This window comes from Schistocerca nitens, chromosome 2, assembly GCF_023898315.1.
Source record: "Schistocerca nitens isolate TAMUIC-IGC-003100 chromosome 2, iqSchNite1.1, whole genome shotgun sequence".
Lineage (NCBI taxonomy): Eukaryota > Metazoa > Arthropoda > Insecta > Orthoptera > Acrididae > Schistocerca > Schistocerca nitens.
Genome location: NC_064615.1, coordinates 1,172,637,305 through 1,172,664,228, shown reverse-complemented (window position 1 = coordinate 1,172,664,228; position 26,924 = coordinate 1,172,637,305). Strand labels below are relative to the sequence as shown.

The 26,924-nt window shown below is 42.6% G+C and overlaps 1 protein-coding gene across 1 annotated transcript in view; it reads right to left on the bottom strand.

The window, feature by feature from the left end:
• LOC126235634 (PDF receptor-like) overlaps positions 1-25,467 on the bottom strand; it is a gene marked incomplete at its 3' end in the record, with an annotated part of 118,534 nt that extends 93,067 nt beyond the window's left edge. Inside the window, exons 1-4 of the mRNA XM_049944346.1 lie at positions 25,240-25,467; positions 19,853-19,956; positions 8,324-8,482; positions 8,209-8,233 (exon numbers count right to left, since the gene is read on the bottom strand). Coding sequence (XP_049800303.1) covers positions 8,209-8,233; positions 8,324-8,482; positions 19,853-19,956; positions 25,240-25,467 — 516 coding nt within the window. The remainder of the gene's footprint in view (positions 1-8,208; positions 8,234-8,323; positions 8,483-19,852; positions 19,957-25,239) is intronic.
• Between the last annotated feature and the right edge of the window lie 1,457 nt (positions 25,468-26,924).

The window sequence follows — 26,924 nt, the reverse complement described above, 5'->3', positions numbered from 1 at the left end:
CATTGTGCCTCAGGGAAAGTTTGTTATTTGGTGCATCAAGTGACACTCTAATAGTCAGTGACAGCTGTAAGTTGTCAGACGCTCCTATGGTAATGGACTCTATCAAGTTAAATAAATCTTTTTATATGTGATAAAGTGAACTAACGTTTCATATATTGTAATTCCCATGAGCTATCTCCCCGAGCAATCAGAGAACCAGTACTTATGTCTCGATAACTGTAGTTTCGTCTGGTCATAACAGGCACAGCTATAACTATGTAGGCGTCATGTTGCAAAACGACATGGAACGAAACAACCACATACGATCGATAGTACAGGCGTCAAAGGCCAAACTTCCTTTTATTGGGAGAAGTCTAGAAACGTGTAGCCATCTATATAGAAGACTGCATATAAAACTCTATTGCGACTTATTTGTGAGTACTGCTCGAGTGCTCGGATCCCTACCAAGTCGAATTAAAGGAAAACATCGAAGTAGTTCAGAGCTATGCTTCTAGATTTGTTATGGATTAGCTCGATCTACATGTGTGTATTACTGAATTGCTTGATGAACTCAAATAGGAATCCTTGGAGGAAAGAGGACCCTCTTTTCGCGCAACAGAGAAGACTCAGAAAACTGGCAGTTTCATCTGGCCTGAAAAAGATTCTACTTCCACCAATTCTCATTTTTCGTGAGACCCACGTATACAAGACTACAGAAATTAGGGCACGTATGGAAGCATATAGAGACTCGTATTTCCCTCGCTCCATCTGAGAGTAGAACAGGAAAGTGCAACAATATAATGCGATTAAAAGTAGTTGACAGTCGACGTCTTTTACTTGCTGCTGCAGTGTTGCCCCATCGGCTGCCAGCTACTGCTTGGTTACAGGCGACATATAAACACGATGGGTCACTTCATAAATGCTGTTAAGTTGTGATTCGTAGCGACATTGGAAGGGGCTGCCTCGAGGTATGACACAAATGCGACGTGCTCTGTTGACAACAGATTTTAAGTGACCAGTGACTAAACTGGGGCAGATGATGTCTTTTGTAGCCCTGAATCTAAGCTCATGTCCTAACCGAACCTCAACGTAGTGACGTGAGACCTGTCCCAGAAAACTGTGGCCAACATTCAAAGGCCGAACAAGAATGACGATCGTTTTGTTCACGGCAATTAAAGCTAACCTCTGGGATAAATTCGAGACTGAAACATCTCAGTTTAAGCGCTAGAAGCAAACTGTTAGTTCCCGCTATCACTGGTTACCTGAAACCATCCTCACATTTGCTACACGAGATGCCGCTTTACCAAAACGACGAGCAGACCTGACTGGCATTTCATTGCTGACTACAGGTGACACAGGCATATTCCAAACGAGAACAGAATGGTAGGAAGAAAAATACAGGCAAAAAAAAAAAAGACAGTATGATTATTACAGTGGCGCGGCAGAATATAAGAAATAAAAAATGTAGTTAAACCAATTAATTAAATATAAATAACAATGAATTTTTTTTTTCAAAATGGAAGTGGAAATGTGATTGCCTTTGACGAGATCCGGACCTACGACCGTCCAAACGTCAGGCTTGTAAGCTTACCACTGCGCTACGCCACTGACACGGTATTTATCTTACGCCTCTCGTGAACCAGTGGCCACGATGAATTGCAACCACGCAATGTTGTACCACATTTTTTAGTGTAAGCCGATCTCTGTGATTACAGTAACTGTGTATGAGTCGTTGAAATGTGTATTTTGCCGAAGATCCAGTAGTGTTCAGTTAGTGCTGTATATGAAACACGCGTGTTTCGTTAGCACGCTTTGTTGTGTGTGTGTGTGTGTGTGTGTGTGTGTGTGTGTGTGTGTGTGTGTGTGTGTGTGTGTAAGAGAGAGAGAGAGAGAAGATGCGAAAGAAAATGCCGGACCGAGGATTCGAACATATGACGAAAGCCAGAGAAAAAACTGGAAATGAAGTGACCAACTGTTGTGGCAATTTGGCAGAGGCGAACTGATCGGCAGTGACATTGAACATTCCGATTGAGGAAAGCCAGGTCGAACGCGTCAAATATCAAGTATTAAGAAATTTTAATCGGCAAAAGTAGTGGTACAAGATACTATCCACCAGCCTTACATGGTCACTTGCGTGCTACATACCGTATGTATGTAGGTGTCTGTGCAGCTGTAGATAATTTCTTCTGATGGTAGTTGTAAGTACTTCAGTAGTCAGTAATTTTCGCCAAGATGGCGTTCTCCGTTGTAAGTTAAATCGGAACAGTCCTTCGAGCTCGAACACAATAAGGATGCGGCAGAGTAGCTGTTCTGCCGTTACAGTGAATCAATATGCGACAAACTAACGTAAGCGACCAGCCTTCCGTAAACTAAAAAAAAATTAGGATAGTCTCATTTACTATACAAAGAAAAGCCCGTGTACTGTCTGCCATTATCATCGGACAGCAGGTTTTAAACCACTTCCACAGTTAAAGCTGCAACTCACCCGGACACATGTTATTCCGTCGGCGTCACCTATTTCGATGTCTGGTGCAGTCCGTCTCCAGACCACGTAGTTGTACATTTTAGGAGCCACGTTGACATAGTTTAACAGATTGCAGTAGGTACAGAAGGTCCAATAAAAATTGCCATGTAGATGGAGCAACAGTTGACGGTCTTTTGATCTCTCAGGTTTCTTCAGTGCGACTGATTAACAGTGTTGTGGTTCCAGGCGTTATGTCAATTTGTTGTTTCCATGTTGCCGGCCGCTGTGTCCGAGCGCTTCTACGCGTTCAGACTGGAACCGCGTTACTGCTACGGTCGCAGGTTCGAATCCTGCCTCGGGCATGGATGTGTGTGATGTCGTTAGGTTAGTTAGGTTGAAGTAGTTTTAAGTCTAGGGGACTGATGACCTCAGATGTTAAGTCCCATAGTGCTTAGAGCCATTTGAACCATTTTGTCTCCATGTTGTCCATAAAATTGCAAGAACAACTCAGGAGAACACCCGGAAGCACACTATTAGTTAACTACCTTATTGATCGCTACTTGCTACAATCAGACCATCCGGAATTACAACGGCAGTTCGCAGTTACGATGCACCTCGAACACAGACGCATCCATGGCACCACTGAGGTAGGCTGGAACGTTCTGGAGCAATGTGTGGACGTTAGACAATATTTATCTTGTTCGCCTTCAAGTATGTGTTTTATTTTCTAATTCTGTAATTGACCTTTGATTAAGTGTGTTGTTCTTCTTGACTGCCTGACGTTTGTCTCCCGGTTCAACGATCACTGTGTTGTATCCAAGTATTTTCTCCACCTGTATCAGTGCGTCTTAACTTTTTCGATCATGTGAGCTACACTGTTAATATGTCCGTGGGTCTTTTTCAAAATTCATTTTAAGACAGAAAAAGCGGCACACCAAGATGGAATTATCCGATTAGGGCGGAAATGGATAGCAGTGGTGTAGGGTTTCGCAGGCACTGAGATATCTACATTTACATCTGCGTCTACATGGATACTCTGCAAATTACACTAAGTGCCAGGCAGAGGATTCACCGAACCACCTCCACAATAATTCAATGTTATTCCACTCCCGAAGAACGCGCGGAAGAAACGAACACCTGTATCTTCCTTGCGAGCTCTCATTTCCCTTATTTTATTATGGTTATCGTTTCTCCTTACGTAGGTCGCTGTGAAAAAAATATTTTTGCACTCTGAGTGGAAATTTGGTGATTGAAATTTCGTCAGAAGTTAGTGCCACAACGAGAAACACCTTTGTTTTAATGATGTCCACCCCAAATCCTGTATCACGTCCATGACAATCTCTCCGCTATTTCTCAATAATGCAAAACGTGTTGCTCTCCTTTGAACTGTCTCAATGTTCTCCGTTAATGCTATCTTGTAAGGATCACTCAGTGCAGCAGTAATCCAAACAAGGACGGATGAGCGTAGTGTCTCTTTAGTAGATCTGTTGCATCTTCTAAGTGTTCTGCCAATAAAACGTGCTCTTGCTGAGCAGTAAGCCCAGGTTGGCTTGCCATGAACGACCACAAAGTGTGACGTAGAATATCGTCGACCACTGCGTTCTAAGAGTGCAGGGGTTGACAACAAAAGGGGTCCTGCTGTGAAAAGAAATGGCATCCCAGAACATCACCGCCGGTCGTCGGGCCATATGGTGGGAGACAATCAGGTTGGTATCCCACCGTCTTCGGCCTGGTAGAGAGACTTAATGACCAATTAAGGCGTGCCTTGAGGCGCCCCAGCGGGGGCTATTCCGCTTACGAGACTAGTCCACCTGAAGTAAGACATATTGCAACAGCGCACTAGTCACTCACAGAGTCAAGGTCGTTGTGCCAATATCTTCCAGTCGCCACATGTGGCTTTAGTAAGAGTGTTTTCTGTCCTACTATTGACAGGACACAAGAACAAACACCAGATGCAAGTGAATTATGATAGCTTTTGCCATAATTAAAGAATACAATAAAACAAATGAACGTGTACCGTGTACAATAACGTGAAATTTTAAAATTTTATTTTCACTTGTATATGAACACATGTTATACAGTTTGTGAATCAACAATTATTGCTCGCTTTTTGGACAAAGGTTAGATTTGCCACGTCTTTCGAAATATCTGCACATTTCGCCCCGTACACGTGGAGTTACAGTACTTGTGCTCACTCGTATTATTAGTGTAACTGATGCTTTACTTCAAAATTCTACAGAACACCTTCTCTTGTTTTCTTTTTTTTTCCTTTTTTTTTCCAGATGGCCCATACGTACAAAAGGAAAAAGCCAAGTGCTTCATAGTCCAAGGAAGATATGAAACAGTAAGTAACAACTGTTATAGGCAGCTCCTCTGGATAAAGAGCCAGCAATGTGCTACACGGTTTCACGAAATATGCGTGGGTGCAAAAGGACGAAAAATGATTACATGTGGAAAATGCTTGTGATTTACACACTGAAATACCCTGGGTGGAATAGCATCTTGAGTGTGTGGAATTGACTCACCATTTTCATATACTTCAGATTTCTGACTCATTTGTTATGTTTCTTTAATACTTCGTTCGTGTAAAGGAATTTCAATGTATTATGCACTGGTATGTACTCGCAGTTAAAATACCATAATAGTATCACAATGACAGATTTCTTTAAAAAGTTTCGTTTCATATTACATAGGAATTACAGCTGAAATGAGCTGAATAGCCCCACTGAACCCTACAACCTGACAACCAGAAGGTTGACAGCGGTAGGTCGACGATAGTCTACGCTCCGATTTGTTGCCCTTCATGGCAAGCCATTCTGGGTTTACATTTCAGCAATGGAAGGCCTGCCGCACACAGCGAGAGTTTCTACTGCTCTATGCTTGCCAAGCCCTACCTCGGAGAGCATCATCGATGGATCTCTCCCCAGGTGACAAACATTTGGAGCATTATGCTCAGCGTCCTCTAACCAGCTCGGAATTTTGACCATCTAACACCCCAGTCGGACGGGATTTGGCAATATGTCTTTCATCAAGATACCTAACCGCTCTGTCAGTCAATGGCCAGCCAGATAACTTGTATATTGGCAAGGGGTGGACGAATACGTTTTTGACTTGCACAATTTGTGTATACCTTCCTCTTAAGAAAATTATCCAATTTTTCTGATACTGTAATCAGTTGTTTGTCTGTACATGCACATCACGTCTACCGATTTCCGTCTCATTCGGACAATTCCTCCATGGTGCAATGTCTTTTTTCTCTTGAAATGTATATATATTTAAATCGGTGGAGTTGTGCTATCTCCTTTCGTCCTTAATCTTTCATCTCGTCTGGTCTGCTTCATTGCAATTTTGAAGACATGGTAGAAAGACACAAGTAGTTGGAGATCGTATAGTATCAGACAATGGGCCAATCCTAATAATGATGTGTTTGATACTGAGGACTGAAGTAAGAATCTAATGCATATTGAGCTTTGTATTATGTCATACATTTAGTCACATAACGTAAACATTTTATTTTAAAATTGGCAATAATTATCATAAGGGTTTCTATTGCTTGTATCTGCATATGAGTAAGTATGATATTTTTAGAAAAAGGAGAGCCATTCTGCCATAGCTTTTGGAACACAGAAAGTCAGTTAACGACATGTAAAGGAAACATTCATAGAATTAATACAGGGAACGTGAGTTAAAGGTAAATGCAGGAAACAATCAGTTAATTAATAAATTCGTTTCCTTTTATATGTTCTGCTAAATATGATGTTAGGGCCAAGTAGATTTCCAGAAATGTGAAAGGTTTATTTAGACGATTACAAACTAAATTTCACTGCCTGGTATGAAATTACATATCTTCTGAATCTAAGTACTAAATTAGTTTTCTGAACACAGCTAATTTAAGGAAACATAGTTAAAGTCATAATATGAACCACTCTTTAATTACTCGAAGTTTTGACTGTGAATGAGAAATTAATTTAACGAGCAGTGGCTACACTTTTCTTTTTATGTAATTATAAATCCTAAATAAGTTTACATTTACTGAAATTCACTTGGGATTGGAAAAATCTATTATGCTTCTTGGAGTTCTTATTCTCGTAGTTTCCGGTGTCGAACCATTAGCTATAAACAGACGTAAAATCACAACAATACCGTTTCCAGTACCCAGTTACTTATATAGTAGCAATGTGCTTGGTTTGTATTTTGAGTTTCTGTTCTTTGTGTGCAGTGTCTCGTTTGGTCTTATTGTGTAGACATTATCCCACATTGTTCCAGTGTTTCTTAAATGTTGTTATGCAGAAATGAATTTGTAAATTTTGTGAGAGAAATCAAGCAGAAAGAAGGAAGAAAATAACAAGAACAATAAATGTGAAGACAGGTGTTTCAATTGCTCACATCAAAACATCTAGCTTCCATTCTGCTAATGATGCGAACATTCCACACTAGACACATGGAAAGCTAAGCAGAAGTAATTATAATCTTTCCTTGCTAAGTTCTAGCAAAAGAGTTTATTATTAGTGTATATAACACTAGAAAAAGACTCATATTAATAGTGGACAGTACTAAAGGCGAAATGTGCTTCGTTAACTTACATGATTGTCATCTGCTTATATTGGAAATGAATTTGGCGTTAGTAAGCCACGGCAGCAGACGAGCAACACGAGTTACTTCGCTAATAGCAGGACACCGCCTACAGCACCCCTCCTGGGCTCGTGACTATTTCGGTTGGACCCTAGACGACTGGAAACCGTAGCCATGTCAGATGAGTCCATATTTCAGTTGTTAAGAGCTGTTTGTAGGATTCGAGTGTGGCGCAGATCCCGCGAAGGCATCTACCCAAGTTGTTAATAAAGCAGTGTGCGAGCAGGTGGTGGCTGTGCTTACATGGTCCAACTGCACCGATCATTGACTGTAAATGATTATGCCTGGCTACTTGGAGAGCATTTGCAACCATTCATGAAGTTCATGTTCCCAAACAACGATTGAATTTTCACTTGACAATGTACCGTGTAACTGGGTCGCAAGTGTTCCCGATTGGTTTGAAGAAGATTCTTGACAACTTGGGGAAACGATTTGGCCACCTGACATGAATCCCACCACATAATCGAGAGACGAGTTCGTGCAATAGTCCAGCAACTGCAACACTTTCGAAATTATGGACGGCTACAGAGGCAGCATGGCTCAATATTTCTGAAGGGGTTTTCCAGCGACTTGTTGACTCCACGCCACGTGCAGTTGCTACACTACGCCGGGAAAAACGGGGTCCGATAAGATATTAGGAGGTATGCTATGATTTTTGTCCATCACTCTAAGTTTCCCCAGATAGGCTCATAATATAACCTGAAAGTCTCTGTAGATAATATGGATGCATACAGCAAGTAAGATCAAAAGTAATGGTTAATAATAAAATCTTAGTGCATCTTAAACATTTTATCTGGGAACGATTCACATACGAATGTAAACACAAAGTGGACCAAAAATTAAATAAATGATCATAGAAAATTGCAGGATAAGGCCACAAAAGAAAACCTGCGGAAGTCTCACAGTAAGACTCACAGGAAGATAGTAGTGCCAACCCTTACTGATGGAAATGAAGCATCGGTGACAACAAGAAATCAAGGTAATGGAATACAAGCTCAAGAATTGTGGTTTCTAACGGCAGTGGCAGGATGCGCAAGAGAGGATCTTATACGAAATCGGGATCTAAGGAAGATGTACGACATCGTGAGTTGGTGATGTGGCCTGGCAGGCACGTGCTGAGAACACGTTCGCACCGTGTTGTCGATGCCCTGGCGGTGGTGCGGGCCGGCGACGAGGGCATGCGGCCTCGCGACAGGGGTGCCCACCCTGGGCCTGGTAGTTCTGCTGACGGCCGGGGGCGGCGCTGCTGCCGCCGCGTCGCCCACGGAGGCGGCCAGCACGGGGTCGGCGACGGCTCCGCCGCGCACCACCGCCTGGTCGGCGTACAGCGTCAGCCGGATCACCACCTGCACCACCATCGCCACGAACAGGTTCCGGTGGATGCGCGTCCGGTTGTTTCGAAGGCTCCTGCAACCATGCCAAGAACGTGAGGTAGCAATGGAGCTCGGCGTTCAGGACAGCAACAGTTAAGACCGTGAGAAGAACTCATTTGCTTTTCTATTTTAAACTAGAAATATGCACACTCTAAAGGAAAGTTGATGTGAATTGTGGCAGAACTTTTATCTTATTAGGAGCAAACATACTTTCTTACTGTACTTCGATGAGGAGAGAGTACTGCCCATGAAATTAATAGAAAGTAAAAGAGTTACCACACCTAAGAAAACGCCAATGATTCTTCAAAATTAGAGAAATTCAGCATTACTACACCACGCTCCGAAGATTCATCTTACAATTGTTAACCAAACAGTAAAAACATTTAGAAGAACGCCAATTTAGATTTAGGTAAGGAAAAGGAACCAGGGAAGCGATAATGGCACTATCAATGGCCTTAGATGGACAGGGAAACGTATGCCACATCCATTGATCTAGAAAGGATGTTTGATGGAATAGACTGAAAGAAATCTAATGTCTGGAAAACGGAAGTAAATCGGAATAGACTAATGACTCAAAAGATCGATTCTCAGTCCATACGGGAACGGAAGTTGTAACATTATGTGATTGCCTTATCATTTTAAATCATTCACTAATCGAGCAGTCGTTCGGCAACAGCTACAGTTAGCAAATAATGTTGTCAGAATGTAAAAGGTGAACGACCTGTGACGTAACTTGTTTATTGTCGAAGCGCCGTCAGAGATGCAGTGAGTTATTGACTTTGAAAACCGCGGCGCGAAAAACGGACAGAAGAAGAACACTTTTACACATTTTTTTTTTTTTTTTTTTTTTTTTTTTTTTTTTTTTGAGGTACGAGATATTCTCGATGAACAGTTACTCATTCTTCTCTTGTCTCCTGTAACTTGTGTCGGACGCGCATGTCTTGCCGCCGTATTATTATTGTTAAAAATATTGTTCTAGTGTAAAGTAAATGTGTAATACTAAAAGTGTCTAGCAGTAGAAATTGTGCGACGTGTATGTGAAAACGTCCAAGGAATTGTTTTTATTACGAGAAGTGCCAGTCAAAACGGCATCCATGTTAAATCCTTCATTGCAGTGTAAGTTCGTCTATTAATTGCGATAAATTCAGAGTTAAATGGAACTGGTGTATGGACTATTCATTTAATATAGAATCTATGTCTCACTTCTTCATGAAATTATTTAATTTTCTTTATGTTTCTGCCAAATAGAGAGTTCACAGTCACGAATTCTTTCGTCGAGTTCGGACGGAAGTTGCATGTGGCGAAATATTTTCTCTTGCGCCATATTCTACTGGTAAATGCATGATAAACTACGGTCCCTTAGGAAATTCATGTTGAGCTATCCTAAATAATTATATTTTGAATAGGCATTTACTCTCCTCTGCAATGCAACTTCCGACTGATCAGACGATCCAACAAGAAACAGCTGCACACGGTCGGCGTTCGCAAATATGTTTCCACCGCTGATTATAGCTATATGTTACAGCACAAAAGTAAACATATTGTTATAATTAGCGACTACGAACGGGGACATTTATAACTGTATGTTTATGTATACACATTACGTAAACATATCGTTATAAAGTATAGAAATAGACATCAAGCAAGAGGCTTCGTTATAAAGAGCTGTCCGACAATGCTGTACTCACTCGCCTCGATCTGTTACTTAATTTACGGAAAGAGCAACGCAGACAATATAAAGCAGCACCAAAGCGATCAATATTAATGGTAAATAGACAAATTTTATTCGGTTTGCTGATTCTGTTACGAAAAGTTTAATATGACGCCTTGGATAAGCTCAGACTTAAAACAAAAGCCAACACGGCTAAAATGAAATGAAATGTTGTGTGGCGAGGGCCTCCCGGCGGATGGACCTGACCGCCTGGTGCAAGTCTTTTGAGGTGACGCCACTTGAACTTCGATGGGGACAGAAGGATGACGATGAAGACGACACAAATACCCAAAACCTGAGCGGACAAAATCTCCAACCCCGCCGGGAATCGAACCCAGACCCTCGGCCACAAGGCTAAAATTATGGTAACACACAAATCAGACAGTCAGGCAGATAAGGGCAAATATTGACAGGAAATATAATAGTAATACAATCAACGAAGATTGCTACTTGGGAAGTTCAGTTACAGATGACAAAAGAAGTATAATGGATTTTAAAAGAAGAATTGAAATGACTAAGCAAGCATTTAGAAATAAAGGTAATTCGTTAACAAACAACCATCGTAATATTGAAACAAGAAAGAGAGCCATATATATATATATATATATATATATATATATATATATATATATATATATATATATATATATATATATATATATGGAACATTTTCATCTCAGGTTCTGGAAGGTGGACTTAGGAAAACAAGAACAGAAAAACATTAGAAGAAATAGAAATTTGGGTAAAGAGAAAACCCACAAACACATTATGGACCGAAAGACCATCTAATGAAGAAATACCAATATAAATCAAAGAGAAAGGACACTGAATATCCGAATGCAGAGAAGAAAAAAGTAATTTGATGTGTAAGTTGACGTAACAGTTGCGTAAAAATCATCTTGAAAAGAAAAATAGTGGAAAAAATCGTAAAGCAGCCACAGAACATTCTTGCTACAAGGTGCTGTCCATGGACTGAACGGCAGCAACTGCAACCAATGGTGCAGATGATCCTGACAACTATGCACTCATTGGATGGATTTATAGCAGTGCACCGGTCTCGAAACTTATCAGTCATCATCATGATGAAAAATAGAGAAATGACGATACGCAAAATTACCATAAAATAAAATGTGCGAGATAAAGAGAAACAAAAGTACACACTCAGAAAGCCCCAAACACCCATCTTCATCATTTGACACCATCTGCCATGCCTGCTTACGCGTCTCCGTCAATACTACACAAGTCTCCTTACGTTGTCTGGTGGAGGGTACATCTCGTATCATTAATCGATCCCCATCTTCTGTTCCACTTGCAAATAGTATTATGTGAAGAACGCCTGACGTATTATCTGAAATCTGTGGAAGAAAGTAATATACTTCAAGAGTAACCGTGTGAGGGATGCACAATGCCTCTCCTGTAGAGTCTGCCACACGATTTTGTTGAGCATATCCGTAATGCTCTCGCGCTTATTAAACAATCCCGTGACGGAAAGCGCCATTCTTCGTAGGATCTGCTCTACCTCTTCTGTAAATCCTGCTTGGAGAGGATCCCAGACTGATAATCAGTACTCAAGAATAGGTTCAACAAGCATTCTGTAAGCCATATATTTTGTTGCTGGCTTATATTTCCTTAATATTCCACAATGAATGACATCTACGTTTCCCAGAGGTAACTTCATGTGGTCGTTCAACTTTACGTCTTTCCGGATGGTTACTCTTTCAGTCCTGTGTGTTTTACGGTAGTTAATGTTGTCAGTGACCCGTAGTCAATTTCGTAGTTATACAGCAGTGGTTCGCAATGCGCTTCACTCATCTGCGATGAGCGTCAACTTCCGAACCCCGCAGTACTCATTAATCTTCCGCAGTTATTCCTGCTTTTTGTTGACGTCTTCTGACGTTACCTTCTTCGTGTAGACAACAGCATCATCTTGCGAAAGGTTCATACTTGTGAAATGGGGACAGTCATGTTTGTAGATGGCGCATGAACATGCTTGCCTTATATGCGTGCAACGTTACAATTATTTTTTAATTTTTTAAATATAATGAACAACAGTTTTGAATATTTTAGAACGAAACATAAGCATACATGGTAGCCGATGTCAGGCTAACAATATGGATGTTATGTGACTGCTCGACATATTGCTTTCGTTACGAGGTACAGAATATAATTTTAACTTCTCTGTAACTTTCATTTTTTGCCATCTGTTGTTTTAGAACTCATTATGGCTCATTAGGGATGCGACTGGTACACTGCTCTAAATCCACGCAGTTCGATCAAGGTCACTGTGAATAATTATAAAATATTTTGAATAAAATATTACATGCTCGATTTGACGACTGATACAAAATCCATTCATTCCTTAACTACTTTCATACATTTCCTCTGTAACGTGTCATTGATTTCATTTTAGCGTTTGCATGTATCATGTTAGAATTGATGTATAAAACCTTTCAAAGCCAGTGTCTCACATAAGTATGTTTGATTCAGTAATATTTAACACATTATACTTTTCACTTCCATGTACAAAACTACAGAAATTTTTGGTAATGTAACTACTCATAGCTCTTCTGGAAGGTATCTAGCAAAGTGTACTTGGTGACTCCGGATGGACATTTTTTGCAACCTCGTAGAAGGATTAACTGAGGAGTTGAATCCCCATCTTCCTCACGAGTCTCATTCTGCTACCGTTGCTTGTAACACGAGAGACATCAGGATTATTTATATATTTAGTAACTTCATTTGATAATGTTGTCAAGGCTTCAAGGTTCGAGATTTTGTTCGGGTATTCTCTGAAGTCTTTTGTTTCATCTGTGTCGAATTCAGGGCAAGCAATCACACTTCAGTTTTTTTAAATTCCTGGCATTTTGTGTGGGCTATTGATTTATTGTGCAGGATGTGTAGGCCTAACTCGTTGATGTACTATAGTACTGGTGACCAAAGGAATTAGAATATTGTTGTTATCGATTGGGTTTGGCGTTGTATATAGGAGTGGTCCTATACAAGTTTCGACTGTATATTTTGGTTTTAATATCTTGCAGAGCTACATGAAAATGAGAAATAGCAGTGCCTCTGATTTTCATTACAGAAGTGGCCTTCGGGTCAGCAATACTGTATGAAGACAAAGATAAATTATGAGTTATTAGACATCGCATGTTTCCTAAAATCTATAAGGTGTTGAGGAATTCAAGATATTTTAATCAGAACGCCTACCTACAAGAAAGGAAAGAATCATAAAAGAATGAACATAATTATGACTAACCATATCCTTGATCAAATTGAGATAGTGTTGAGATCAAAAACGGGACTTCTCATGGCAACTGGCAAATAATGTTTTTTTTTTTTTTTTTTTTTCTATTTTACATTTGAAGCATTGAGATCATACATGGGACTTCACATAATTTTTGGGGGTATGTGACTTACTACTGTAGTAAATTTCACACAATTTCGAGTCTGTTCGGTCTGAAATGGGACTTTTTGAGTGATTTCTTTTCCCTTGTTGAACCCAGTCCAGAAACTTAGTTTCGAGCACTAAAGAAATTGAAGTGTGATGCAGCACTGTAGCAGGATGCAGTAAACGCCTGTGAGATTTCAAAATGGTTTCTACGATAGAATTGTCGAACGAGTCCAGAGATGTTATACATGAACTTAGAAGGAAGAAGCGACACCTCGAATAGTGAAAGGAAAGTGTGACTAAACAAAAGATTATGGATTTGGAGCACACAAACTGGAAAGGGAACATTGTTCCTGAAAGGGAGACAGGTGCAGATTGCGGGTAAGTAGTCATACAATGTTCATTCTTTCTATTCTCTGTACATAATATACTGGCAGAAAAAATCGCACCACCAAAAAATAATGTAGCGTAATGAAATTTCGGGAATACATTTGTCAAGGTAAGCAGTTAACATTGTAAGATCACAGGTGAAAGTAACTGCGAGATACGTCACGGCAAATTTGAAAAGCTGTTACTATAATAACCGGTGTAACCGTTACATTTTTAATGCTCAGTCTGCAAGAGATGATCGAAGGAACTGCTGTGTAAAAAGAAGTCAACAGATACGAATGACTGCACGCTGGGCCCTATTTCATTGTGCAAGATGAGATTCTTCCTATTCGCCGGTCAGAGGCATGAACCTGGAATAATGTAAACTGAAAGTGGTAGCAGAAGTAAAATAAAACTAGAAATTTAAACGGCTGATGGTGCTGTAATTTGACATTTACTTTTCTCACGTTACAAGCCTGAACCCCAAAAAGGGCAAGGATATTGGCTTCCATTATATTATCTAGTTTGACATATATTGTTTAATTGTAAATGTTTAAACAACTAAAAATAATAGGAACGTGTATGAAGAAGTCAAAATAATTAAAAATAGTATTGTGCTTGAAAATATACTATTTTTTTAGTTGCTCGATATTTATCGTAATATATATGTTGTTTAAATCAAAAAAAGGGATGTGCCAGTCATTTTATGTTACCATTTTCTAATATTTGCCTTTATTCTATGATTAACGATTTCCTGATGAGCATGTGGGAGTAACTATAGGATTTGGGAACAATACTATTCATAACTATACAGTTTTTTCAATATGTCATCACGTTTGTCGACTTTAAAAAAGCATATGACAGTATAGACCTAGAATCCCTTTTTGAAGTATTAGCAGAATTTGGACTAGATCAAAAGACAACAAACATCATAAAAGAAACACTCACGGAGACCAAATCCAAAGTAAAATTTATGGGAGAATTGAGCACAGAATTTGAAATAGACACAGGAGTACGGCAAGGGGATGTACTGTCCCCAGTGCTCTTCAATTGTGCTCTTGAAAAAGTTGTTAGAGAATGGAAAAAGGAGGTGCACCAGCACACAGACTGGGACCAAGACATAAGGGCATAGACTTACACTGTTTAGCATTTGCTGATGACATGGCACTGATCGCACAAGACATTACTGATGCACAGAAACAGCTAGAATTATTACAAGAACAGGCAGCTAAAATAGGATTACAAATTTCATTTGAAAAAACAAAATTTATGACTGACGTCAAAGATGCACCTTCTGATCTCAAAATTGGTAATAACTACATCTCTCGAGTAAAAGAATTTAAATATTTGGGTGAATGGATTGCAGAAAATTGTAATGAAAAGAAATCTGTCAGATCAAGAGTCCAGAAAATGGAGACGGCGTTTCAGTTAACAAAAAACATTTACAACAAAAAGAGTCTCTCGTGGAACTGCAAAATACGACACTACACAACTTAAATGTTCATGTGCTGGCAAACGTTGCCAAACTGCAAAATTTGTGAAATTCGTTCATGTATTGTTTCACTAAAACGGGTTTATCGACGAGCTAGATGCCTCCCTTTTCTGTAATAGTCTTCCTTAGGGCATCTCTTTCTGTATTAAGTTCGCGACACACCCATAGCAGATGATCCACTGTTTGATCACCCTCTACGCACCTACAAGCAGCACTTGGGATTAGCCTGAACGGTCGTAGTAAGACATTAATTTTCCATGCCCAGTTAATATTGTTGTAAGATTAGGTGACCGTAGTAACTTTATGGAAAGACAATACTGAACAGTCGGAAAAAATCTTTTGCGTTCGCCTCTTTTGTAGTTTCAGACCACTGTGTTTCTTAATTTTCTTTCGGAGAGCATGTTAACATTCTTCTAATCATAGACGAAGGGATTCTGTTGTAGTTTTCTGTTGCGTTTTCTCAAGTTACTTATTTGACAAGCTTGTCTTCCTGTTCATTCGCAGGAGTTATTACCTATGCTTTCGTTCATTCGAACTTAATATGCCGTTTCTTCTGGCGGTATTCCCTAATTTTGTTTCTGATCTTTCCTATGAACTATTTATGCTTCCTCGAATTTGTAACGAATCCAGCGTAATTCGACTGTCCATGTGTATTGCATCTGCCATTACAACATTTTATTTCTCGCAAGTTCGGTAGTTCCTCTAAGGCTCGCAATATCACTAACTTTACGTTGGTTGATGGTGCACACAGTCTTTAGTGTGTACTTTAACTGATTGGCACGTGTGCCATTAATGATCAATACCACTCTCGAACCTCTCCCGTTCTCTGAATAATTGCCATCGGTGTAAACCTCTCTGTAGGATATTTTTTAAGTATGTAATTTTCTTCTGAAGTTACTGTACTTGCCTGATGGGACCACTGTTTGTAATCTCAAGGGGTGTCCATAGAATGGGCCATGTATTCAGGTTTTTTTTTTAATTTTATATTAAACAGCTATTGTCTGGAGTTTAATAATTATTGGTGCAAATCCTGTTATAATGCACAGCGCTTCAGTAGACGTCGTTCTGTGCGTACTTGCACAGTACGTACTGTGGAGCAACGCCGGACGGAACACGAGAGTTGCTTACGCCTACGCTATCCAGAAAAATCAGCCGTGGCAGAACACGCCTTAGAAAATGGACACAGAATTCGTTATGAGGACGAAGACATTTTGGGATAGCGTCATAAAGGAAGCTATTGAAATAAAAACCTCAGAAAACGCTATCAACAAGGACAGCGGTTTGCACCTCAGCACAACCTGGGACCCGGCCGTGGCGAGGTTGAAACGGGCGCGATAGACGCGGGATGAAAATATTACCATATATGGCGAGGAAGAGAGCACTAGGGACGTCACAGCCTGCAGTGCGGCTATATAACGACGCGGCCACTGCGACACAGCAGTCAGTCTTACCACTTGACAATGACTGAGGTAAGCTCGGTCGAAAGCTCGTGGGATTTTAACCACCTGACTCGGCTGGAAGCCCGAAAAAATTTCATTAATTCATATCGCCGCGAAACCATGCATTCATACACACGTATTTAAGTTCGTTGCTAGTCTATGATCCTTCTAAAGCAGTCATCAAGCATGCAAATGAGAATAACATTCCTTTTCAATACACGACTAATAGTGCATGAGAAGGAAAAATCAGTTCAGGTAGGAAATTAGTGCCGGCCGTGGTGGCCAAGCGGTTAAAGGCGCTACAGTCTGGAACCGCGCGACCGCTCCAAGTCGCAGTTTCGAATCCTGCCTCGGGCATGGATGTGTGTGACGTCCTTAGGTTAGTTAGGTTTAAGTAGTTCTAAGTTCTAGGGGACTGATGACCTTAGAAGTTAAGTCCCATAGTGCTCAGAGCCAATTGAACCAATTGAATTGGAAATTAGTGTGGGAAAACTTTTCTATTCTCACCCCTTGCACAATACGCTTACTTTGCATCCTTTTGGTGTGAGAATAAACGAACAACGCAAACAAAAAGTCGATTGTGGCTAGAATACCTGTTGTGTATTGGCAAGAGGGCCAACCCACTAATGTAAGAGGAAGCCGAAAGGCACGCGTTTTAGCTCACGCAGGCTGGCGTGAGGTCTGGAACAGGACAAGGAATTTAGACTAGAAAAGAAGGATGTAGCTGGTGGAATACTTTAATCCATTAATGTTGAGCGTAGCTCTTGTCTGTACATTCTTTACTATATCAATAGCAACTGATAATGGCGCCTTGCTAGGTCGTAGCAAATGACGTAGCTGAGGGCTATGCTAACTATCGTCTCGGCAAATGAGAACGTGTTTTGTCAGTGAATCATCGCTAGCAAAGTCGGTTGTACAACTGGGGCGAGTGCTAGGAAGTCTCTCTAGACCTGCCGTGTGGCGGCGCTCGGTCTGCAATCACTGATAGTGGCGACACGCGGGTCCGACGTATACTAACGGACCGCGGCCGATTAAAAGGCTACCACCTAGCAAGTGTGGTGTCTGGCGGTGACACCACAATACCTTTATCGAATTAGGTATAACTACGTCAGTTCAAAGACTGAAGACAGTCTTGGTAACGCCCTGGCCATTCGTCAGGAAAGGTCCTTATGCATAACTTCTCCAGGCCTGGCCTTCAGAATCTTTCCCTGATCATTAAATGTATATGAGAGTCCAGCTTGTGAAAATCCTTAAGATACAGTCAGCTGGAAGTTTCTCACGAGCTATCTGTGTATAACTAGGGTGAAGTCTGAGTGAGCGTATTTTCGACACATAGTGGTAGGGGACTGTAGATAATTTCAAGGGCATTTCTGTATTATCTAGAGTCATGTGCGCGTAAGCGCCATTGTACTATTTGAAATTATAAACCAGCACTGTCGTCAGAGGTTCTGCGTGAGCTGGAGGCTTGCTTGGAAAATCTCTGCATTGCAAGATGCATGGGAGATTATGCGCTCTGTTAATAGGGAGATGAGGAGAGACAGTCGTCGGCAGTGAAGTGTCGTGAGTGGCATTACGGCATAGGCCGAGTGGTATGGTTGCAGTTATCTTCTCGGGAAGTGAAACATGTTTATTTACCGATTAATTACTTGAGATGAGGAAAGATATTTAAGCATTTTGAGAACAATATTTTACAATGGCTATATTAACGAATAATAGAAAAGGACTTAATTAATTTTCAAATGAACCGACCACCCACCATTTGTTTGCCTTCTTGTTTAATTAATTACGACCCAGGTTTCGGCCTTTTACGCCATTTTCAAGTGATTGAGTTAATGTCATTAACAAATACTGTAGGACATCAAGCTAAAAACTGGCCATAAAAACTGGCCACACGAAACGCAAGATGTGATATCACCATCTAGAAAAAGATCTTCTTTTACGAGATGGTGATATTACAACTGGCAGTTCGTGGGGAGCCAATATTTTTCTTAATTTATGGCCATTTTTCATTTAAATTCATTGCATGAGTCTTGCTCAGCAACATCAAAAATTGTTCACGGATTTCATTAAGGTAAGTAATTTTAGAGTTTGTCCTTTATGGCAGCGGCTTGTAATTACGCATTCTTGGTTCAGACATCCAGAGAATTGAGTATATGGAAAGATAAAAAGCCATGTTTGATTTTCTATCTGAATTTGAGGATACGAATAACTGCTCAATATTAAATTTCATTTTTTACGACTTGCATTTTTGAAAATTTTGATTTTAGGAATACTTACGTTTTTCCACTCAAGAACAGTAACATTTGTGTATTAGCTCTTTTTTTCACCAGGGGTGTCTCACTAGTTAGTTGTAGGTCAGCAAGTAGGACGCCCTATCGAGACAAGAGCAGTGAAACAGGTAACCGAAAATTAAATTGTGAAAAAAGGGGAACATTGATTTTTTCCAGGGCCAGTTTATCACTTTCAAAATTTAATGATTCAGAGTGTTGGTTTCAGACAATATTCTTGCCATTACGAATGCTTAAATAGATAGGAAACTAGAGAGGCTATTTCAAGTTACCTTCTTGCAGTCAGATTTTGCAACACATTCTCGCAGTCGAATTTTTGTATTTAGAGTTTATGAATTCATATGTTGAAACTACATGTAAGTTTATAATAACTTTCAGTCTTCAACAGTCATTTTCTGCCAGCAAAGAAAACATTTAATAAATAACTACAATCATAAATTTTAATATGATAACTTTCAATATACAGGAATCTTTTTCCTTGAAGGTTATGTACCTTTATTGCAAGAGACGTCTGAAACACGCAGGCTCATAGTTCGAGATGCTCCCAAGAACTTGGATGCTGAGTGTTATAACCCCCACCCCCTTTCAAAACACACAAACATACACACATGCACGAGTGCATGCGCGAGACCCAATACATGCAATGATCGTTACGTCCTGCAGTTAATGGAAAAGTTAGTGGTTAAACGCTTTCCACATTTGATCAGGACTCACCTGAAACGACAAAAGATGGCCAGGGAGAGAAGGAGCGCCGCCAGAGAGACGCTGAAGCCGACGATCTCCAGCGTCCGCGTCCGCTCCGCGATCTCCAGTTTCACCTGTCGACACAGTGGGGTCACACTGGATTACTGCTAATAGTTTGTAGTACACAGTCCTCATGAAAGATCTGTAAACGTGACGGAAAACCATTACGGAATGGATTATAGTCCGTGGAAGTAATCAAGAATTAAATGTCTGCCTTTTTCGTATAGCACAATTAATTTGTATCTAATTTGATTACTACGGCTTCCCGGTTCCATTTCCAATGTCTTGAACATCTTTGATAATGCGAGCACATTGCTAACTTAACAAACGTGGATATGCAATACAGAACACGCAATGTACGCTGGGAGATGTCGTACGAAATTTAAAGACTCAGACAATTTACTTTTATCGCTGGTTGTATGAAGATGGCATATCTGTGAAACCCCTAAAATGAAGAAAAATGTTCACGGGCAGGTCTTAACGGAAAATCTATCAAAACGTTTACTCTGGAGGTTCAGAATGCAACATTATTAATCTAGCAAATGTCAAAATTTCAATGGAGTGTACATAGCGCTTGGATATGCACCTAATTAGAATGTCAGCCTGACTGAAAACAGGAAGTTGAGATATTTCCATATGTGTTGCGCAAATAAAGTAATACTGTACAGAGAGTCTTTTATTGAAAAATCTCAAACATAATTGTTTGAAAGGCTATTGTGTTGCGCCTCGTCCAAACAGAACAGGGGTCTGCCACCATTTTTCAGAGTTCCACAGCAGCAGGATCTTGGCCTACTGGCAGTGTGGTTCATCATTCAGTGATACTGTTGCTAGGACCCTACGGCTGCCACTGAGGCCCAGAAGTGACGGGTTCAGAATGGCCATACTGATAGAGTCTGAACAATTACACGTGACTAGCGCCAGGGAGGACAGACATACATTTTCTGGTCGGCCGCTGAGAAACACATAGCCACATCACGTACAAAAAATGGTTCAAATGGCTCTGAGCACTATGCGACTTAACTTCTGAGGTCATCAGTCGCCTAGAACTTACAGCTAATTAAACCTAACTAACCTAAGGACATCACACACATCCATGCCCGAGGCAGGATTCGAACCTGCGACCATAGCGGTCGCTCGGTTCCAGACTGTAGCGCCTAGAACCGCACGGCCTCTAGGGCCGGGCACATCACGCACATTCAGTTAGGAAATAGGCTCTTTTGCAGCAAGACCTGTATGCACACCGGCGTATATCGGAAAGACAGATTATAAGCCATGTGAGGGAGAGTTTTCATTGCAAGTGGCGAGAATATTCTCTCTGAAACTTTCTATCATCTGAGCTACCGAAGCACGACTCACGCCCGGTACTCACAGCTTTACTTCTGCCAGTACCTCGCCTCCTACCTTCCAAACTTTACAGAAGCTCTCCTGCGAACCTTGAAGAACTAGCACTCCTGAAAGAAAGGATATAGTGGAGACATGGCTTAGCCACAGCCTGGGGGATGTTTCCAGAATGAGATTTTCACTCTGCAGCGGAGTGTGCGCTGATATGAAACTTCCTGGCAGATTAAAACTGTGTGCCCGACCGAGACTCGAACTCGGGACCTTTGCCTTTCGCGGGCAGGTGCTCTACCATCTTTTTTTTCTTTTTTTTTCTGCCTAATTAGAAAATTAAGTAAATAAGGAAATGAATAAAACCGAAAATGCCCAAATGAAAGACATGAAGATATTGCGGATAGTACAAATGCAAAAGAAACATGCCCCTGTAGCAATGAAATGAAATTCGTGTCGGGGGCGACACCTGCTCACGACCCGACGTTCGATAGAGCAAGAGAGCCATCTATCGACTCGTTCTCCAGACGTTGGTGTAAGACTGGGTCGTCTTCTCGAAATTAACTAAGGGTCCGTAAGTGTGATCGATGTCTATCTCGGCTTCTTCGTCTATCTCATCTCTCACCCGTCACACCCCATCTGGCCGGCGGCTCGGTAAATGTAAGTCACAAGTAATTAGCGAAGTGTTGCCCATATTTCTTATGCTGTTGCAGCTTCGTGTGTCCATCCAGGAGAAAATGCCAAAAATCAATTTTGTCCTTTTCCGATTCGTTATACACGTAGCCTACCACCATTCCCCGTACCCATGTCACTGCATTGGTTTTTTGGACCGGAAAATAAGATTCTTAGGGGAACAAAAGTGTGTCTCATGAAATTGTGTGAGGGGCGGAGCGTAACAGGAACGCCAATATCTGTTGTGCCAAGTGCCACACTGGAGCCGTCCCACTACATGCTAAACGATGTTCATCAGTGTTCACTGTTGCGCAGCCTAAACATAGTGGAGTGTCTGCCAAATGAATCGCGTGCCGCCGTTGATTCGTTGCGAACTTCCTATTTACCACCACATACCATGTTGAGCGTACCGACGTTGGGATGTAAACGTTCCGTATAACGCGCCATATCTGTCGCCAGTTCTTGTCTGGGTACTTCTTTTCCAGGGTATTCCTGGAGCACCGGCGCAGGAAGAGTTGGTATACATCTCGCGTCGTCGGTAGTCGTGTTGTTGGGAAGGAACCTCTGACATAGCTAAGCTAAAAAAAAAAAAAAAAAAAAGACTTGAAATGTGACAGCTTCGGTGAAATATGGCCCACATTGACTGGGGGCAGCATTGAAGTGGGCGCTAGTACATCGGCCAACGCACCCGAGATATTGCAAAATTGACCGCGCCACTGTCGGAAAATCGTACTGACGAATAACGCCCGTGCCTTTTCATATACGTTTACTAGACCAAGTCTACCCTCTCCAGGTGGTAGCGTAAGCGTTGTGTATTGGATCTTAAACAGGTGTCCCACACTCACGTAGGTTCCGAAAGTTGCTTGCATCCGTGATGCCATTGTGCGTGTTAAAGGCAGGACATGCGCTACGTGAGTGAGTCTCGGTGCTAGGTATACGTTAACATAGGTCACCCTCTGAATCATATCCAACGCTCTTAATTTCTGTAACAGCACCATTGTCCGCATGAGCTTCAATATGCGTCGGTAGTTATCCGCTGCAGTCCGCTGCACATCCGTGAGGAACGTAATACCTAGGCATTTTATGGTCTTAACTAACATGAGCGGGCCTTCCTCCCCCGGTTGTAACCGACATTCATGCAGCGTGATTTTTGTAGATTAAGCACGCTTCCTGCCGCCATCCCGTATCGCTGTATCCATGCCAACGCCGTACGTACTTCTTCGCCTGTCCGTACCACCAGCATCACATCGTCAGCATAATCGCGGCAATGAAAGGTCAGTTGTGGCAACGGCACTCCCTCCAACCGTCTTCGGAGACCATATAGACAGGGTTCCAAAGCCATTGCATACAAAAATATCGAAAGGGGGCAACCTTGACGAACTGACCTTGAAATAACACTGAGACCTTTGATCGCACGCCGTGTAACAGTCGCATGATCACTAGAATGAAGGCCTTTGGGATTCCCAATCTGCCCATCACCGCATGCAAAAAGGTATGATCCACTCTGTCGAACGCATGATCGTAGTCAATAGCGACGAGTGCCCCACGCACTCAGCATGCCGCTGCTAATGCGATGATATCTCGGTAGTCACCGAGCGCCGTATGTACGTTACTCTTACCGCCGAGGCAAGTTTGATCTATGAGGAGTCTATCAGAAAGTGAAGACCGCAGGCGAGCCCCAAGGATGCGCGCGAAAATCTTATAGTCGCAGTTCAAGAGAGTGAGTGGTCTATAATCTCCTGGATGTCTGCCACCGCGTGGTTTGGGTATTGGGATGATGATACCCTCCGTAAATTCAGCAGGTATCTCAGTCTGCGGTAGCAGGAGTTCGTTGTACATCCGAATCCAGGTCCGTCCCATGAGGTATGCAAAGGCACGGTAAAATTCAATTGGGAAGCCGTCCTGTCCTGAGGACTTGTTCGGAGCCCCCCTGGCAATTGCATCCGTCAGCTCGTCCTCTGTTATCGCTGTGATGAAAGTCTCTGCATCCAGTGGTGGTCCTCTATCTGGCATTTCCGAGATGACATCATGTAGTGTCTCGTGGTTCACTTGTACAGGTCCATATAACTGGCGGAAATAGTCAGTAAACACATGCGGAATATCACGCTGGTGCACAACTCGCTGGCCAGTTTCAGAGATTAGTTCCCTGATCAATGTCCTGCGTCGTCGTTGGCGTTCACGTACTATTTGGTGCATGGAGGGGGTTTCGGCAGCAACTGTGTCCGCCAATCTCGCCCGGACCATTATACCTTCCATTCTTAGTCTCGTCAGCTGTAATAACTTGGCTTTTATCCTGCGCATGGCCGTGTGCCTTTCCGGCGATGGTTGTTGGGTCATCAGCTCCCTCAGGGCTGTAAAATAAAAATCAGCCGTCGTGCGGTTCCACTGCGATTTGTCCTGCTCGTATCGTATCAACGTTCTCCGTAACGTTGGTTTTGCGCATTTAATCCACCACTGGAGAATCGAGGTGTATGCTCGTTGGCGGCGAACGCAGGTCTCCCAGGCCGCCTCTATCGTCCGGCGACATTCAGTGTCACGTGAAAGTGCACAATTCATTTTCCAGTGACCCTTACTCCCCCTTATCTTCTGACGCGTTAGAGAAATCATACAGACGTACGCCATATGATCCGTAAAAGCCGCTGGCCAGATTTCGGCATCCAGTATCGCCATCCGTAGAGCTCGTGTCACATACACTCTATCAAGTCTACTCGCCGAGTGGCCCGTTACAAACGTATAACCCGGTCTGTCGCCATGCTGCAGTTCCCAGGTATCCAGAAGCGCCATTTCGGTAATCAACGAACGCAGTTCCATGCATGGCACATAATGAGGTACTTGGTCCTTTTTGTCGACGACACAATTAAAGTCGCCGCCCACTATATAGTTATCATAGCGTCCAGCGAACAACGGTGCTATCTCTTCGGTGTAAAAGGTAGCCCTTTCTCTGCGTTTTGTGGAGCCAGATGGCGCGTATAAATTGATGAAACGAACGCCGTCGACAGTGATCGCTATGTCACGTGCCGAAGAGAGAGACCTGACGTCCTCCAGTCCTATTCCTTCGCTGGTGAGAATCGCCACACCGCATCCACTTTCATCGTGCACTGAATAATGTGCCTCGTAGCCGTAGAACTCTGGCGGCGATGTGAAACGCACTTCTTGTAGGAGTACAATATCCACGTCCGCAGCGCGTAACATATCTTTCAGCATTTGAATTTTAAGCGGTGTCCGAATGCCATTAATGTTTATCGTGGCAATGCGGTACGCCTGGCGTGTGTTCAGCAGTTGTAGGGCGGTGTCATTAACGTCTATCTGCACCCCCGGCGCTCCTCATCACACTAAGTTGTTCAACATTTCCCGACCCCTCCCGGCCTATGGCCAGGACTAGCCTCAATCGTCGCGTTCGTATTTTCATTCTGTTCCTGTTGGTCCATTTCTTGCGCCCAGTCCCCCAGCATATTTCCGGAACTGGTCGAAGGATGGGAGGCAACGTCGTCACCGCTCTGATGTTGGACAATTGTCATTTCCACTTCTGCCTTCCCGTCACCAGAGTTCAAGTTATCGTCGCTGTGTAATTCCTGCATCGTCATCTCGGTATCTGTTGAATCCACAGGTCTCAGGTCGATACTGTCGTTGTCGTCCACTGTCCCCTCGGGACTATGGCTATCGTCAGCAGAAGTCAGTCGACGCTTCTTTCTTCTCTTCGGCGAACGCTGTTGCGTTGCCTTGCTTCCGCATCGGCTGTTTGGGTTGCGTATCCTCCTTCTTGGTCCTGGCCTATCACGCTCTCGGTGGAAGCACTGGCAGCCACCACGGATGAGCCTGGAGTGGCCGTCAGCTGCATCTCTTGTGTGGTGCCCTGTGTCTGCTGTGTTCCAGTCCGTTGGTGTCCATTTTCGCTATAGGGGACAGCTGCTGGTGAATATCGGAAATCTCCCTCACATCGCCTCTCAGGGCTTCCATAAAGGTCAACGGTAAGACAGTCATCTGTTGTGGCGCCTGAACGTCATCCCGTGGAGTTTGCACTAAACGTCGCTGGAGGCATTCCGAGCGGACGTGACCTTCTTTCCCGCACCCCGAGCAAGTGCGAGGTTGCCCATCATAGATTATAATCGCTCGACAACCTCCTATGTACAAATAAGAGGGGACGTGCTTTCGCAGTTCTATCCGTATTTGTCTCACCCCATTTAAAACGTGGTACGTGGTAAAACTCGTCCATTTTTCGGCCACATGGCATAGAACTGTACCGTATGGTCGAAAGGCGTCGGTAACAAGTTCAGACGGGACCTCAAACGGAAGTTCGAAGACTCGTATAGTGCGGATCCCCATTCCCACGTGATCGACCGTAACCGCACCAACATTCCCGTCGGCATGACAGAAACGATACCCGTTCGGTGATCGTTGTAGAAGTCTTTCGCAAGCAGCCTTGTCAACAAGCTTGACATAGACGACGCTAGAAACAATCGATAAATTGACTCCCACGATTTCCTGTGGATCGATTTTTACATCTTCTCTTATGAAACGTTCAATCTCGTGTGCCTTTGGTCGTGTGTAGTCCTTCGCAAAACTGAACTTCAAAGTCGTTTTTCTGTACGAGTGTGCCATCTCGTTCTAGAGTCACAACACCGCACACGCGAAGCTGCTCCGGCGTAAACAAACAGGCGCGGCCGGCAGGCAACACGGTCAGCACTGTGTCACTGCCGAAGGCAGACTGCGCCATCTGAGCTACCGAAGCACGACTCACGCCCGGTACTCACAGATTTACTTCTGCCAGTACCTCGCCTCCTACCTTCCAAACTTTACAGAAGCTCTCCTGCGAACCTTGCAGAACTAGCACTCCTGAAAGAAAGGATATAGCGGAGACATGGCTTAGCCACAGCCTGGGGGATGTTTCCAGAATGAGATTTTCACTCTGCAGCGGAGTGTGCGCTGATATGAAACTTCGGTAGCTCAGATGGGCATTCCGCCGCCGGCGGCCGTGCTGTGCGGACGTGCGCAGCGGCTGTCGCGGTGTTCACATCGTCGCTGCGAGCGGCCGGCGCTGTGT